Below are 17,622 nucleotides of genomic sequence, written 5' to 3'. Positions count from 1 at the left end.
TCAGTATGTGGCTGGCTCTAAGGGACATTTGAGTCCAGAAGAAGTGAGAAGACCTGTCCTTGCATTGGTGATGGGAGCCTTAGAAAGTCCCAGCCCCCTCTTGCGATGTGCAGCTGCAGAGGCATGGGCTAGATTAGCCCAAGTAGTTGATGATGGAGCTTTTACTGCTGCATTAGCTCAAGTTAGCTTTGACAAGTAAGTGAATGTCTTACTTAATACTCATGAGATACGTGTCAAAACTGTGTATAGCTTGTTGGAACTTAAGAAACTTCTGATTATAACTTTAAAAAACTGGGAAAGGCGTATTTTATTGTTGTTCAGTCACTCAGTCATGTTCGACTCTTTGCGACCCCATGGACTGCAGCACACCAGACTTCCCTGTCCTTCACTATATCCCGGAGCTTGCTCAGACTATTGTCCATAGAGTCGGAGATGCCATCCAACCATCTCGTCCTGTGTCAATCCTTCTCCTCTCGCCTTCAGTCTTTCCCAGGATTTGGGTCTTTTCTAATGATTCAACTCTTCACATCAGGTGGCCAAAGTATTGAAGCTTCAGCTTCAGCATCAGTACTTCCAATGAACATTCAGGGTTGATTTTCTTTAGGATTGACTACTTTGATCTCCTTGCAGTCCAAGAAACTCTGAAGAGTCTTCTCCAACACCACATTTCAAAAGCTCAGCTAGGGTTAGGGTTAAAGTGGAACCCGCCCCCCACCGCTGCTGCCATGGACTGCTTGTCTTGGAACATAAAACTATGAGTAATATTTTTACTTTGGTTTTTGTTTTTATATAAGAAAGATCACTGCCTATAGGAGTGATGTAACAGGCCACCAGTAGACTCTGGGAGTAAGAAACGTAGGGAGTTTCATCATATAAAATATAGATGATAGGCAGTAAAACAATCTACTGGAAAGAAAAAAGGCTGCAGATCAGGAAACGTAAACTATATGTTCGTTCCTGCTAGCTTTGTAGCCGTGAGCTGGTTGCTTAATCATCTTAATCTGTTTTTCTCTATTTCAAATAGAAGTTTATTAATGAAGCCCTGCCTGCTAAGAATGTTAAGGTGAATGAGAAAATAAATATGAAAATAGTATGAAAAAATAAAACAACTGCAAATGCTCATGGTTATATTAGTTATATAGCCGTGGTAGTAATGCAGAAGGCACTTTGACCTTCTAGTCTCCTGAGTATATATGTCTTGATTTGGTTATGAACTCTATATCTCTCGTCAGATTGCTAACTTGGTTCTAATCCCAACTCTTCCATTTAACAGTTGGTTACTTCATAAGAGCTCTTTGGCCAAAATGACTCAGTCATTTTGATTTCCTCGTTTGTAAAAAGGAACTGACGATAGTATGAATCTCACGATTCCTGAGAGGATTAAAGGACCCAATATAAAGTGTGTAAATTAGAATACAATGGAAACTCCTGATGCATAATAAGTTCTCTTACTTTATTTCATTTTAAATCAAAGTTCTTGAGCTGGAACTCTATATGGAATTAGTATCTCCTCAATGAGAGTTTTTAAAATATGACTTAATGATAAGGTAATAATGCATGTCATATGAATTTAGTGTGTATTTCTGAAAGACATTGAAATTGTTTATATTTAAATAATTATTATTAATAATGTGACAACATCTAAAATTTTTAAAATTCATTTATTGTTGTCTGTGCTGGATCTTCATTGCTGTGTGTGGGCGCTCTCTAGCTGCAGCGAGCGGGGGCTGCTGTCTAGATGTGATGTGCGGTTTTCTCCTTACAGTAGCTTCTCTTGTTGCAGAGCATGGGCTCCAGGGTGTGTGGGCCTCGGTCATTGCAGCACGTATGTGAAGACATTTTTATTTAAAATATTTTTCAAGATATCTTTCAAGTTATTTCAGAATTTTTTGTATCAGTTACCTGTAAATGTATTTCTGAATTTTGCAGCTCTTTATATAAAAAATTTCCCTAAGTGACTGTGCATGCATTGGTTTATTTCAGTAATTATCATTTATTCTTGTTTCCATAATCACAGACTGAAGTCAGCAAGGGATGCAGTTACCAGAACAGGACACTCACTGGCTTTGGGATCCCTGCATAGGTACTTAGGAGGAATAAGTTCTCAACATTTGAATTCTTGTGTTGGGATCCTTTATACTTTGTCTCAGGACAGCACCTCACCTGATGTGCAGGTGAGTACCCCATTGATTTGTAGATAATGCATATTCTGTTGTATTAACCATTACTAATTTATATAATAATTCTTGCTCCATAATAAAATCAAAACCGCTGTTAACCTCAGTGGATTTTTAAAATTCACATATCACTATCTGTGCTTCATACTCAATACCTAAAGTCAAATTCAATATCATTTTCTGAAAATGGATCTGCCTTCTATCTTAAAATAACATCTACTATCTTATGGAACTTAACAGGTACCAGGCATTGTATTACATTTTTCTAAACATATGAATATATTTAATCTTCACAGTTATCTAGGATGTATATTCCCATTATATAGAAAGAAACCAGGCTCATGGAACCTAAGTTACTTGCTCACACTTACAACCACTAATATACCGTGTAGTCAGGTGAAGAACATAAGTCATGGACTTTAAACTCATGTTCTTAACCACTTTGCCGTATTATTATACATAACTTACTCATTTCTGCCAGGCATCATTCTCCTGAGATCTTATTCACACCCTGAATGACTGTTGTACTTCCTGCTCTTGTGGTCCCCTTAGTGTATTTCTGTCCCCCTTGTGTGACCCTAATTACTATAGTAGCCTCCTACCTGGTCACTTTATTTTCAGGTTCTTTACAACTCTGAGACGTCCCTGGTGGCTCAGATGGTAAAGTGTCTGCCTACAATGCGGGGGAGACCCGGGTTTGATCCCTGGGTTGGGAGGATCCCCTAGAGAAGGAAATGGCAACCCACTCCAGTATTCTTACCTGGAAAATCCTTTGGACGGAGGAGCCTGGTAGGCTACAGTCCACGCGGCCACAAAGAGTCTGAGACGACTGAGCGACTTCACTTTCTCTTACAACTCTACCTAGATATGAAGCCAGAAGTGTTTGCCTGGGAAATTTTCATCTTGCCACTTCCCAACCAAAAAGCCGGGGATACTGCTTATTGCTTCTTCAATTAACTCCTCATTGAAGTCCCATAAACTGACTCAGAAGCTTTCTTGGTTATTAACCAAAAGTCCTGATCTCCTAACATGATCTTCCTGCTTTCCTCCCACACGTCATTCTCGTGTCTGTGCTCGGGTTCTTCCTATCGCTCTTCTCTCTTTCTATTCCTATCTTATAATCCACATTTTTTAGTATTGTAAGACCCAGTTTAACCACCACCTTGTCAAACTTCAGCATCTAACATGGGTGTCATTCTTTGAATCACCGTATTACTAATAGTTTTTTTTCACATCATCTGTTACTTGAGTTGATTTATAAGGTATTCCATCCTTTCTTTATTCCTTTAATACAGTACTTTCTGCTTCTATTTATTATATTTCTCCTCTTCCCCTTCAAAAAGTCTGTTCTGAACAGACTCCTTTTCTATTGAGTCTCTTTTGTTGATTATTAGATTTTTTGTTCTGTGGCATCCAGGGTCATCAGTCTGATTCTTCTTGATTGCTGCCATTGCTCACCTAATGGGAACTCATTATTGTACCATTTAAAAATACTGTAAGCTTTTCTTACATATTTGTTGATAAGAGGGTAAAACTTTCTTAGTTGATTTCCTAAAGGGAGAACTTTTCAGATACTTCTTATATAGGAAGTTCAGGCATACATAAAAGTAGAGAACATGCTGTACTTCAGTTCAGTTGCTCAGTCGTGTCCGACCCTTTGCGACCCCATGAATCGCAGCAGGCCAGGCCTCCCTGTCCATCACCATCTCCCGGAGTTCACTCAGACTCACGTCCATCGAGTCGGTGATGCCATCCAACCATCTCATCCTCTGTCCTCCCCTTCTCCTCCTGCCCCCCGTCCCTCCCAGCATCAGAGTCTTTTCTAATGAGTCAGCTCTTCACATGAGGTGGCCAAAGTACTGCAGCTTCAGCTTTAGCATCATTCCTTCCAAAGAGATCCCAGGGCTGATCTCCTTCAGAATGGACTGGTTGGATCTCCTTGCAGTCCAAGGGACTCTCAAGAGTCTTCTCCAACATCAGTTCAAAAGCATCAATTCTTTGGTGCTCAGCCTTCTTCACAGTCCAGCTCTCACATCCATACATGACTACTGGAAAAACTATAGCCTTGACTAGACGGACCTTAGTCGGCAAAGTAATATCTCTTTTTGAATATGCTATCTAGGTTGGTCATAACTTTCCTTCCAAGGAGTAAGCGTCTTTTAATTTCATGGCTGCAGTCACCATCTGCAGTGGTTTTGGAGCCCAAAAAAATAAAGTCTGACACTGTTTCCACTGTTTCCCCTTTTTTTTCCATGAAGTGATGGGACCGGATGCCATGATCTTTGTTTTCTGAATGTTGAGCTTTAAGCCAACTTTTTCACTCTCCTCTTTCACTTTCCTCAAGAGGCTTTGTAGTCCCTCTTCACTTTCTGCCATAAGGGTGGTGTCATCTGCATATCTGAGGTTATTGATATTTCTCCTGGCAATCTTGATTCCAGCTTGTGTTTCTTCCAGTCCAGCATTTCTCATGATGTACTCTGCATAGAAGTTAGATAAGCAGGGTGACAATATACAGCCTTGACGTACTCCTTTTCCTATTTGGAACCAGTCTGTTGTTCCATGTCCAGTTCTAACTGTTGCTTCCTGACCTGCATACAGATTTCTCAAGAGGCAGGTCAGGTGGTCTGGTATTCCCATCTCTCTCAGAATTCTCCACAGTTTCTTGTGATCCACACAGTCAGAGGCTTTGGCATAGTCAATAAAGCAGAAATAGATGTTTTTCTGGAACTCTCCTGCTTTATCGATTATCCAGCAGATGTAGCAATTTGATCTCTGGTTCCTCTGACTTTTCTAAAACCAATTTGAACATTAGGAAGTTCACGGTTCACGTATTGCTGAAGCCTGGCTTGGAGAATTTTGAGCATTACTTTACTAGCATGTGAGATGAGTGCAATTGTGCAGTAGTTTGAGCATTCTTTGGCATTACCTTTCTTTGGGACTGGAATGAAAACTGACCTTTTCCAGTCCTGTGGCCACTGCTGAGTTTTCCAAATTTGCTGGCATATTGAATGTAGCACTTTCACAGCATCATCTTTTAGGATTTGAAATAGCTCAACTGGAATTCTGAACATGCTGTCAGGAACCTATTAAACCCACCATCCAACTTCACTGATTATCAGTGATAATTAGTTTTGCCTGCTCTTATACTTTATGTCAGTAGAACCATACAGTATATACTTTTTTATGTTTGTCTTTCTTCAACACCATTGTGTTCCAAGAGATCTGTATTATTTCATTTAGTTGAGATATTGTTGAATCTTCTAAAAATTTGAATTTTCATTCTCTGTACAGATTAAGCAATAAACAATTTTCAACACACTAGATCTAGTTCAAGCCATTAGCTAAAGAACCAAACACGATTCTGGAATTCTCAGTTCTGAGATATATCCACATGTGTGCGTGCTAGCTAAGTCACTTCAGTTGTGTCCGACTCTCTGAGACGCTGTGGACTGCAGCCCTGCAGGTTCGTCTGTCCATGGAACTCTCCAGACAAGAATATTGAAGTGGGTTGCCATGCCCTCCTCCAGGGGATCTGCCTGCCCTCCTCCAGGGGATCTGCCTGACCCAGGGATGGAACCCTCATCCCTTACGTCTCCTGCATTGGCAGTCAGATTCTTACCACTAGCGCCATCTGGGAAACCCCTGTACCCGTGTGTGCCGTTCTCAACTGGACGTTTGTCTCTCAGTTGCGTTTTACTGGTATTTACATTTTTTTCTTCAACTCCTGAAGTTCCTTGTTTCTCTCTCCAAGTTAGTAATAACACACAGTTGACTGTGATACTACTTTATCACTCATTTCAGCAAAAGAACAGTTCGTAGTGGTTTGTGTTTCTTAATGCTGCTATAACATTTTTAACTGTTTTTCTCTGTCTTCACAGACCTGGGCACTGCATTCTCTCTCATTGATAATTGATTCCGCCGGCCCACTCTATTATATACATGCAGAACCAACCCTTTCTCTTATTATGATGTTGCTGTTAAATGTGCCTCCTACTCATGCTGAAGTTCACCAAAGTCTAGGTCGCTGTTTGAATGCCCTTATTACTACATTGGGTCCAGAGCTACAAGGTACGCATAGCTGCTTTTGTGATATTTTACATAAAAATATATGCATAAAAATGAAAACAGTTCCTCTCATTGACTCAAACACTTCTCAATAAAGTGAAGTTTAGCAGAATGTTCTTTTCAAAGATATGGGCAGAATATTGAGAATAATCTTGGAAAGACTGACTTCTTAGTGATGACATAATAGGGAAAAAAAATAGAAATTTAAGCTTCACCAACCATTAGTTAGTCGGATGACTTAGAAAAATTCTCATGTCTCTAAGCTTTAGTTTCCTCTTCTGTCAAATAAGAGTCGCAAAACCCTTGTAATTGGCACATAGTAAATGCTCAGTATATTTTGTTAAAATAAATGCCAATCAGATTACTCTTACCTTGAAAAGATGAGGACCATATTTAGAAAGATAATGTCTTAAAAATACCTTCCTTAAGTTAAATGACAAACATAAAATGAAATAGTTTAAAAACCTCATGTCTTATAAGATATGAATGACTAAGCCCCAAAACTCAGTTATTCTGATCTATTCAAATGCAAAATACATGATTTTCATATATAAAAGCAGCCCTCAACTAATACAAGCAGGGGTTATTAGCAATTTCTCACTCTACTTTTCATGAAAATTTGATATAAACTGCGGTCTTAGGTTCTCTTTGCCTAATTATTTGTGTTGTCATAAACCTTTCAGACTAAAAATAACTAACATTATCTAAAAACTTATAACCTGGATTATCCCTCCTTCTGTAGAAGAAATTTACTTCCCAGAACCTCGTTTAAGATTAGAGGAAAAAAAAGAAATTTTAAGCCCAGTAATATGTGTTTCACGGGTAGTGATTTTATAGGCCAATTAAAAGCTTTCTGCTTTTATCTTAGGTAACAGCGCTTCTGTTTCTACCCTAAGAAGTTCCTGTCTGTTGGGTTGTGCAGTGATGCAAGATAACCCAGACTGCCTTGTCCAAGCTCAGGCCATCTCTTGCCTTCAGCAGCTTCATATGTTTGCTCCACGACATGTCAACTTGTCTAGCCTGGTCAGCTGTCTCTGTGTGAGTATAAAATTGCATATTTCGTTAGTTTCTTTTACTGGAAATGTAAATTTATTTCTGTTAATCTCTAGACCACTTATTTTCCCTCAATTTTAGTCTTTTTTGGAGAGGGTGTGGGGTAACTTCATATAGTCATATCTTAAACTGCTCATATATTTATTCGCTTTTCCTTCCATTAATGTTAAACTTAGTATTTAGAATATTGATTCATTAATACTGAGTGCTAACATTCCAGGTACTGTGTAAACGCTGTAGGACATGGAAATATTTATGTGGTAATAGCAATTTTTTTCCTACTTCTTCTTTTTCCTCTTTTCCAAACTTACATATAAAGTTATTTTCATCCCAGATGAAATATTTTTCCCGAATATTCTAGCAGTGTATGCTTCAACATCTGGGTTCTAACAGTGTGTCTAATGAACATAGAAAGGTGAAGGTGATCAATAAAATGTTCTGATTAGGTGGTTCATGATCATCAGCGGTTTTAAGATTTACTGTGAGCATCACCAGTTTCTATCTGGACTTGCCTAAAAAAGGAATTACAGTTATAATTGGAGTTAAAACTTAAGACCATTGATTTTCAACTTTTTCTGCCCTTGTGATGTTTACAGCACCCTCTACTTAGTAACATGATAGTTGAGAACCATCGCTGTAGACAAGACCATTCATTTTCAAACTTGAGACAAAATATGCAGCATTTCAAACCTTGAAAGAACCTCAAACATTATTAAAACCAACGTTCTCAATAAAAATATAAAGAGCAAAAAGTGAAATATTTTGCCCAAGGTATCTAAGTATTCTAGCTTTGAGCCTAGAACCAGCTTTCTAAACTCCTTTTCCAGTCCTCATTTTGTTATTTCATGTTGACTTGGTAGTTATGGATAGCTCTTGACTCTGCCCGCTCCTAGCCCTGTCCCATAACCTCCCCCAGCCTCATCTATCCTGTCTGTAAAACACAAGGATTACACAAGATGCTACCTATAAAGGCATGGGTCCTCGACACTTAATAACCACTTAGTAAATTGCAGTTGTTTTTATTTTCTTAACATATAACTTAGATATAGAATTTTATTTATCTTCATGTTGATTTTCATAGTCATAATTATCTAAGACTCTTAAGGAGAGAAGATGACTGACTTTCCTAATAGAAACTTTGGTTTCTGTCTGTATTAAACATATATTAGAGAATATAGCACCTCCTGGAAAAGAATTTTACCTTTATCATTCAGCAACTTTTCCCAGTAATATTGTTCTTTATATTCAAAGAACCATTGCCAATACTAATTATTGAAAGATAACCCAGTCTTCAGCAAGTTGACCTAACTTTCTGCTCTCCACTTAAATATATCAATACTACCATTTTTTTCTCCTTGAATCATCGTAGAAAATTTCCATTAATAACCATTTAAAACTTCTTCTTTAACTAATAATGAATTCATTCATTAAGTAGAGTTTATTGAGAAATAAAGAGCACAACTACTGATTCCTAATGAATTAATTCTGATCACATTCATTACTCTTTTATTTTCCCAGACTGAGAAGGTTATATACAAAAAACAATAGAGACTGTTCTCAGATTTCTTTCTTTTAGGTACGTTTATAGCCATTGAGAAAATCAGAAGTAACAATTACAAATCTTACTCATGTTATTCATAATACTTAAGCTATAAAATCATTTTTTTAATACAGAAATTAAATTCAAAAATTGCTGTCACTATAGTGTGTTAATTTTGAAACTTAAAATTTTGGTTAGTAAAGCTTTTATCCTAAATTTATTATATTTTAAAGTATGTCCTGTAATAAGAAAATTGCTTCTGCTTTCCGACTTTATGTTCAGGTTTTCTTTTCTTCATAGAAATTAATTATTTAGCATGATGTGTTTTCATATTAACTGAAACTCTCTGAATATTCAGAATACATTTAATCATTAGGAAAGAATCTTGCTATAGAGGATTTTCTTCTAACTGCATGCTATTTAACTTCCATTCTGAACTTGGTCTTAGCTACACTTGCAATTCTGACTACTCACAGTTTTAAAACTTGGCTTCCAAGAGTAAGAAAATCTGTAACTTGTGATGAGGTAAATGATTGACTGTGTCTCTTATGGGACACCTGTTCATGTGAAGGTAATCCAGATCACTCCTTTCACATTCATGGCTACTTGATCTGGGTTTATTGCTAAGGCTTGATGAAAGATTCCAAAGGAAAACCTAATTACACAAATGTGCATTTTGAAATTACTGTATTTTTGTATATCTTTATATATTGAGTTGACTGTTTTTAAAATCTTAGCTCAACTCATGTTTTAAGTTGGAAACTGAAGTATTTATGGCATATTTTTAAAGCTGAAGCTAAGCCAATTTGAATGATAGCTCTATCAACATGTGTATTTTAATGCTTAGCTGACTGTTGTCAGAGTCATCCTGGTGTGTATCTTTTGGTTTTTGTCATGACCAGTCTGTCATTTGTTTTTGTGCAGGAGATCTTGTTGGATAATTCTGTGTTGGTAGGTCCCTGACCCTCGATTCCTAACTTTATTTGAGGTTTGCCGTGCTATTTCTTTGTGTTCCGCCCCCCCCCCCCCCACCCTTTTGGTTGTAGATGTTCTTGTTTTCCTCTGCATCTCTCTGTTTAAGCTAACCATTAATGCAAAGTCCAGTGCGTGTAGCATGTTACCTGGTGTTTATTTAATACCAATGTAAACAAATCCTCCCTAACCTTCTCCAGCTGGTGCACTCACTCTTTGCATTTAATTTTGCATCATTTTGATTTAATATATTCATTTCAGAAAGGAATTGAACATACAGTTTGATTTTAATTTCTGTATTTTGCTTGCTTGATTGTTTGCCTTAACCCACCCTGTTCTTCTTCCCGATATAAATGCTGGAGAATGACATGGAGATATTAAGCGTCCCATTTTGTTTTGTGTGACAGTCTTTAATATTTTTTCTACTGAACAAGTAGAGTACTTTTGAGCATGCTTTTTCTGAAAGATTGTATGACCAGCCTGAGTAAATGCTGCACCTGCCTTGTATTATATGCTTGTATATGCTCCAGTTAATATAGCTAGTAGATTCATTAACTTTTCTTTAAAATTGTCTTTAGAGTGCTTCTTTGCTATTGTTGTTAAATACAGCCTTAATCTTGGGCATGAATAAACTTCATCTTTATACATTTAAAGTTCTCTTGTTAGCCTGTGTACCGGTTTCTAACAGCAGAGTTCTTAAACATGACTAGAATGACATAACCTTGAGACTTTGTGAATGACATGCCTGTCTTTCCACTGTCCATGACATGTACTTGAGGGTATAATAGAACATATTTATAAAGCAGACCTCATCCATGTATTTCACTGATAATATATTTACAAACTTTGTCTTTTAGCTCATGATAAAATTAAGGGTTTAGCCCTCTTTGCATAGGTCATGTGCCAGAACCCTCTGCCACTGCCTTCTCTTTTCTCAGAAGTCTGCCTCTGCTCTTTTTGGCAAACGCACCTGCCTCAGTCATGCCTTTCCCACATAAGCCAGATCTAAAGGCCTTGTAAGAATTATGCCATTATTTCTCAAATGCTGCTTGGAAAATCACTATTGAAGACATTTATTGTCATAAGCCACACCAGACTGGTCTTTGTTTTCATAGTTGGAATGAAATAAATTTTAAAATCTTTTGGCTTTATTCTACTTATGAAATCACCTTTGACTTGTTTTAATTACTCATTTAAGGTATATCACCATTTGTATTACCATTTACCCTCGGTAGATGCAGCTTATTGAGATTTACGTTGTTTAAATATTCTCAGTGAAAAGAATATGTATTGAGTCTGTCATTCGAGCAGAAATATTCTCTATCACGAAGAGATTTAGATATCTGTGTACATATATGTATATCCACATATAAGTAGATATGCAAGTATAAAATTTGCTATCTGTAATGTCTCTAGAGAGCACTTTTGGTGAATATGTTTTCTGAGTTAAGACTCTTCCTGCCTTTATTTGAAAATGCATTTACTTACTCTCTATGGCATCTGCATAAACTATTGATAGAGGCTGCATTAATAATAGCTAACGTTTAATTGAGCATACTTACTATTTGCCAGGTACTGTGCTAAGCACCTTTGCATGTTTCTTTGTGTTGACTCTAAGGCAGCCCTGTGAGACAGGGGTAGTGTTATTTTCATAAAACAAAGGAAGAAACTGAGGCACAGAGAATTTAAATAATTTGCCCGTGGTCACATAGCTAGCAAGTCATGGATATAGGACTCGAACTGAGACAGTCTGACTCTAGAGCCTCAGTTTTAATCACTGTGCTTCAGTGCTCATACAGATTTATATAAACTTATACTTGGAGATTCATAAAACATAATAGTATATAGTTCCATGAACACAGAATAGTATATAGTTCCACATAAACCATAACAGTATATGGTTCCATGAGCACTTGTATATACAATAGTATATACAAGCTGCAAGTAAATTCTTTTTCAGTGGTATCCCTTTGTCTCTCACAACTGTTTTACTCATATACATTTTATGTCTTCTAACATTGTCAAGAGACTTTTGCTTGGGTTTGTTTATGAATATTGCATAATAAGTACATGTATTACTCCTTAAGCTATTTCTAAGTTATTTAGTAAAAAATACGTGCTCAGATAGTTGAAGAAATCTCTGTGTATCTAATAAATCAGGAGGGGTCCAGTGAGTAATCTTGTCACCAAGAATTTCGGTTCCTTTACTTCCCAAATGGTATTTTTCAGGTGAATCTCTGTAGTCCCTATTTGTTACTGAGACGAGCGGTACTGGCTTGTTTACGTCAGCTTGTTCAGAGAGAAGCAGCTGAAGTTTCAGAGCACGCTGTTATGCTTGCTAAGAACAGCAGAGAAGAACTGACTCTGGGTAATTCTCTTTATCAATATTATCTCCAGCTCAGATGATTATTTTAATCCTAAAGCTTCTCTATAAACATGAGTTTTTAAAGGGAAATATAAAAGTTAGTATATAATACCTTAAACGTGCTACAAGTAGCGGATGCTAAACAGTTGTCATTCCAACCAGTGATTTTACTGGTTTAAAGCAGTGGTTTTCAAACAGGCTCCCAACAGCAGCAACATCCAGCTCACCTGGGAATTTGTTACAAATGCAAATTCTTGGGCCCCATCCCAAGTCTAAGCCAGAAATGGGGGAGTAGAGCCCAGTGATCTGTTACTTATTCTCCAGTAATGGTAATATGTACTGACATTTGAGAGCTATTGGTTTTGAACACGTTTTTTTTTTACAATGGATTGAAATTGCATTTAGGCCTGAAGTCATTTATCATATGTGCCTTTCTTCCCCTCAAATCTAATTGAGTAAAATTTCTCATAGATGAATCTGCTTCAAATTAAAGGATTTCTTTGCCCCTTCTATGTTTTAGAGCTGAATTAAAAGATTTCTTAGCCAGGAAGGTTTTAAGTGTATCTCTTCATTTTAAAATCATATAACTAACACAAACATGTATATAAATTCAGACTACAGAAATAGAAATGATAATGTCTTACACTTTTAAAATATATAGTTTCCAAAGTGCTTAATAAAGGACAGAAATGGTATGGACCAAACAGAAGCAGAAGATATTAAGAAGAGGTGGCAAGAATACACAGAACTATACAAAAAAGATCTTCGTGACCCAGGTAATCACAATGGTGTGATCACTCACCTAGAGCCAAAAATCCTGAAATGTGAAATCAAGTGGGCCTTAGGAAGTAGCACTACGAACATAGCTAGCGGAGGTGATGGAATTCCAGTTGAGCTATTTCGAATCCTAAAAGATGATGCTGTGAAAATGCTGCACTCAATATGCCAGCAAATTTGGAAAACTCAGCAGTGGCCACAGGACTGGAAAAGGTCAGTTTTCATTCCAGTCCCAAAGAAAGGCAATGCCAAAGAATGCTCAAACTACTGCACAATTCCACTCATCTCACACGCTAGTATACTGAAGTCATGCTGAAAATTCTCCAAGCCAGGCTTCAGCAATACATGAACTGTGAACTTCCAGATGTTCAAGCTGGTTTTAGAAACAGCAGAGGAACCAGAGATTAAATTACCAACTTCTGCTGGATCATGGAAAAAGCAAGAGAGTTCCAGAAAAACATCTATTTCTGCTTTATTGACTATGCCAAAGCCTTTGACTGTGTGGATCACAATAAACTGTGGACAATTCTGAAAGAGATGGGAATACCAGACCACCTGACCTGCCTCTTGAGAAACCTATATGCAGGTCAGGAAGCAACAGTTAGAACTGAACATGGAACAACAGACTTGTTCCAGATAGGAAAAGGAGTACGTCAAGGTTGTATATTGTCACCCTGCTTATTGAACTTCTGTGCAGAGTACATCATGAGAAATGCTGGGCTGGAAGCAGCATAGGCTGGAATCAAGATTGCTGGGAGAAATATCAAGAACCTCGGATAGACAGATGATACCACCATTATGGCAGACAGTGAAGAAGAACTAAAGAGCCTCTTGATGAAAGTGAAAGAGCAGAGTGAAAAAGTTGGCTTAAAGCTCAACATTCAGTAAAGTAAGATCATGGCATCCGGTCCCATCACTTCATGGCAAATAGATGGGGAAACAGGTCAGACTTTATTTTTGGGGGCTCCAAAATCACTGCAGATGGTGATTGCAGCCATGAAATTAAAAGACGCTTGCTCCTTGGAAGGAAAGTTATGACCAACCTAGACAGCATATTCAAAAGCAGAGACATTACTTTGTCAAAAGAGGTCCATCTAGTCAAGGCTATGGTTTTTCCAGTAGTCATGTATAGATGTGAGAGTTGGACTATAAAGAAAGCTGAGCACCAAAGAATTGATGTTTTTGAACTGTGGTGTTGGAGAAGACTCTTGAGAGTCCCTTGGACTGCAAGGAGATCCAACTAGTCCATCCTAAAGATCAGTCCTGGGTGTTTGTTGAAAGGACTGATGCTGAAACTGAAACTCCAATCCTTTGGCCACCTGATACGAAGAGCTGACTCATTTGAAAAGACCCTGATGTTGGGAAAGATTGAAGATGGGAGGAGAAGGGGACAACAGAGGATGAGATGGTTAGATGGCATCACCAACTCAATGTACATGAGTTTCGGTAAACTTCGGGAGTTGGTGATGGACAGGGAGGCCTGGTATGCTGCAGTTCATGGGGTCGCAAAGAGTCAGACACGACCGAGCAACTGAACTGAACTGAATTGAAAGTTCTATCACATTTATAGAAAGTCTCAGACTTTACAGAGCTTTCCAATATCTAAAGCTCTCAGATCCATAATGTGTTTTACTGTTATTCTGTGCTCTTTAACTTAGTTTTATTATTATATTAAAACCTTGGCTCTGACTTACTGTCAGCATTGCTGAACTTGTATGCTACTGCTAAGTCGCTTCAGTTGTGTCCAACTCTGTGTGACCCCATAGACGGCAGCCCACCAGGCTCCCCGTCCCTGGGACTCTCCAGGCAACAACACTGGAGTGGGTTGCCATTTCCTTCTCCAATGCATAAAAGTGAAAGTGAAGTCGCTCAGTCGTGTCCGACTCTTAGCGACCCCATGGACTGCAGCCTACCAGGCTCCTCCACCCATGGGATTTTCCAGGCAAGAGTACTGGAGTGGGGCTGAACTTGTATGCTAGTCATCAAATAGTCATCTGCAAACTTGTTTGCAGATTATTCTGTGGTCACTTAACCAGAGAAATTGTAATCTTCTAACCGTGTATGGTGTTCTCCCCACAGTGACCTTTAACTTATATTAACTGCTGAAACTGTATTTGTTGCTTTAGGATTTATTATGTTAATATGCTGGTACATAATTATTGAATAAGTTATGTGGGTAAGATAGTAAAGGATTCATTATATCATTCCTTATTAAAATTTTTATTATTTTTCAAACCATGGAAAAGTAGGAAGAAATATGCAAGTGAACACATAGACTCACCTACTTAGTATCTTTGTAACACTGACTTTGTGTATCTCTCAGTATATATACACACATAAACCTCTTGCCAAACCATCTGAAAGCAGGTTGCAGACATCATGACTCTTTACCCCTAAATACTTATCTGCATCTTTCAAGAAGGACATGCTCCTACTTGATTACACATTATTTCCAAACCTAGTAAAATCAACATTTATTATTTTCATAGAATATGTAGTCCTCACATAAATTTCCTGTATATTAAAAAAAAATGTCCTTTATAAATTCCTTTCCCCGCCTCACCCCCACACCCCACCCCCAAATTTAGGATCCAATCATGACTCATATGTTACATTGAGCTGTTCTAACTTTTAGACCCATAATCAGAAACATTCCTGCCACCTCCTTCTGATCTTTAAAAGATAACTCTTCTTTTAAATAGTTTAACAGTAGCATAATCTTTAGAAACTAAATGCTTTCATAATTGCCAAATGAGTTAAATCCTCATAAGAAAATGTACTTGTTCTTTTTATGTTTCCAGAGTTAGAGGAAATAGATACTAGATCAAGGCTTATATTTCTTTTTTGAGATGATGTATCACTTTGCAGTGAGAATATTGTGTAGTAATTTATATTGATTCAATAGTATGCTTAGATCCACTGTAGCTTAGTTGTAGTAATTAAACACTCTTCTCCATTTAATAGTTGTTTTCTGAGTTTTACTCTCATGTTAATAAATTTAAAGCTTTATACCAGAATAAGTAATGCTTAATTATGATTATTTATTTGAATTTACTTTAAAGAGAAGATAAAGTAATCATTCCAAGAAACACTGTATAAATTTTTAGAAGTATTGCATGCTAATTGGGTTAAAATGTTTACCTGATAAGGAAAACATATTAGCAAACTCAAAGATTTATCTTTTAATGACATTGTATAAAAAATAACTTTGCAGTGTTATGAATAATAATCAAACTTTAGTTGTGAACTGAAGCAGACCTCAGTAGACTGAGGGTGCCATATGTGGACCAGTTCTTTAGAATATATTTGCATGGAATATTTTGAATAACCACTGAATGTGTGTGCTTCTCATATGGCAGTTTTGTTTTCTGTATTACTTAGATCATCGATTTTCTTCTTGTCAGATGCTAACATCAGAGAAGTGGGCCTTGAAGGGGCCTTACTGACCTTACTTGACAAAGAGACAGATCAGAAATTATGCCATGATATCAAAGAGACTTTAAATCATATGCTCACATCTATGGCAGTGGATAAACTCTCCTTTTGGTTAAAGCTTTGTAAAGATGTACTCGCTGCATCAGCTGGTAAGTACTGGTGATTACCAGCCAACATAATAAAACAAAGTAAAAGCATTATATAAAATTGTCTGCTAGTGCTAATTTATTAATTTGGATATTTGGGGTAAAACTGTTGCTTTCCTTTAAATGAAGATTCTAATGCTAGTGTTTAAGTCCAGTACTTAAATCTTACTTTTTTTTTTCTCTTATAATTGTGTTAGAGTCTTTAAAATTTGTATCTTTGGACTAAGAGAGACAGTGAGAAAGAAAGAAGATAGAAACCATTTCTATTCCAAATACTATACATATTATGTATCATTTACTCTTTTAACCATCTTAGGAGTAGGCAGTTTATTCCATTTTACATAAGGGAAAACAAGGCTTGCAAAGGATAAGTAATTTTCCCAAAGACACACACATATTCAAGCCTTAGCCTGCATGACTTTAACATCTAACTTTTCATTATATTTCAGTAGCTCTCAACTCAGTTACTTAAGCCTTATAACTTAATGTAGCTCTGGTCTCAAAGGAAGAAAGCTACTATAAAATTTCTGGCTTTTTTGTTTTTAGTGTTCTTCTCTGTCCACCTTTATTCTTGTTCGTACTCCTGTCTTTCAGTTACGTACACTTGCTCTTTCCACCATTGTATTGTACATGTTTTCCTTTCTTGATGTTTTCTTCTGTCCCCACTACTTAAGAACTTAAAAGGACTTTAAAAGAAGAACTACAAGTGCATAGATAGGTAACCTATCTTCTTTAAAATTTTATAGTCACTCTGTAAACTTAATACTCAATTTACTTCACTGTTTATTCTTTTTATCCTTTGTAGTTTACCTCTATCCCTTCTTATTAGAAAAACATAAATTTCAGTCTCCATTGATGTTCTGAAACAGGGGTTTGCCTTAACTTTGTAACATCTTTGCTATCTGTTGTATCACACTCAAAAAATGTTGACATAAAAGATTTAAGAAAAACAAGTTAGTTTATGTTACAACTTACATTTTAAGTTGAGTTAAATAGTTAATAAGTTAGCCATTAGTATAGTATTAAGGGAAAATAATTCCTTACTTACTGGCTCTAGTCATCTGGATAATTTGCGATTGTAAAGACACCAGT

At 37.0% G+C, this 17,622-nt stretch overlaps 1 protein-coding gene across 8 annotated transcripts in view; it reads left to right on the top strand.

Moving 5' to 3' along the window:
• Window positions 1-17,622, top strand: part of HEATR5A (HEAT repeat containing 5A) — a 97,461-nt gene that overhangs the window by 53,845 nt on the left and 25,994 nt on the right. For 6 of the 8 annotated variants that reach the window (XM_069559442.1, XM_069559438.1, XM_069559443.1 and 3 more), the window contains 7 exons: window positions 5-195; window positions 2,018-2,174; window positions 6,056-6,245; window positions 7,111-7,280; window positions 9,760-9,786; window positions 12,037-12,175; window positions 16,354-16,533. In XM_069559442.1, coding sequence (XP_069415543.1) covers window positions 5-195; window positions 2,018-2,174; window positions 6,056-6,245; window positions 7,111-7,280; window positions 9,760-9,786; window positions 12,037-12,175; window positions 16,354-16,533 — 1,054 coding nt within the window. The remainder of the gene's footprint in view (window positions 1-4; window positions 196-2,017; window positions 2,175-6,055; window positions 6,246-7,110; window positions 7,281-9,759; window positions 9,787-12,036; window positions 12,176-16,353; window positions 16,534-17,622) is intronic. The other 2 variants (XM_069559445.1, XM_069559444.1) reach the window with 1 other exon arrangement.

The sequence above is a fragment of the Ovis canadensis genome, chromosome 18, assembly GCF_042477335.2.
Source record: "Ovis canadensis isolate MfBH-ARS-UI-01 breed Bighorn chromosome 18, ARS-UI_OviCan_v2, whole genome shotgun sequence".
Taxonomy (NCBI): Eukaryota; Metazoa; Chordata; class Mammalia; order Artiodactyla; family Bovidae; genus Ovis; species Ovis canadensis.
This window is presented reverse-complemented; position numbering and strand designations above follow the sequence as displayed.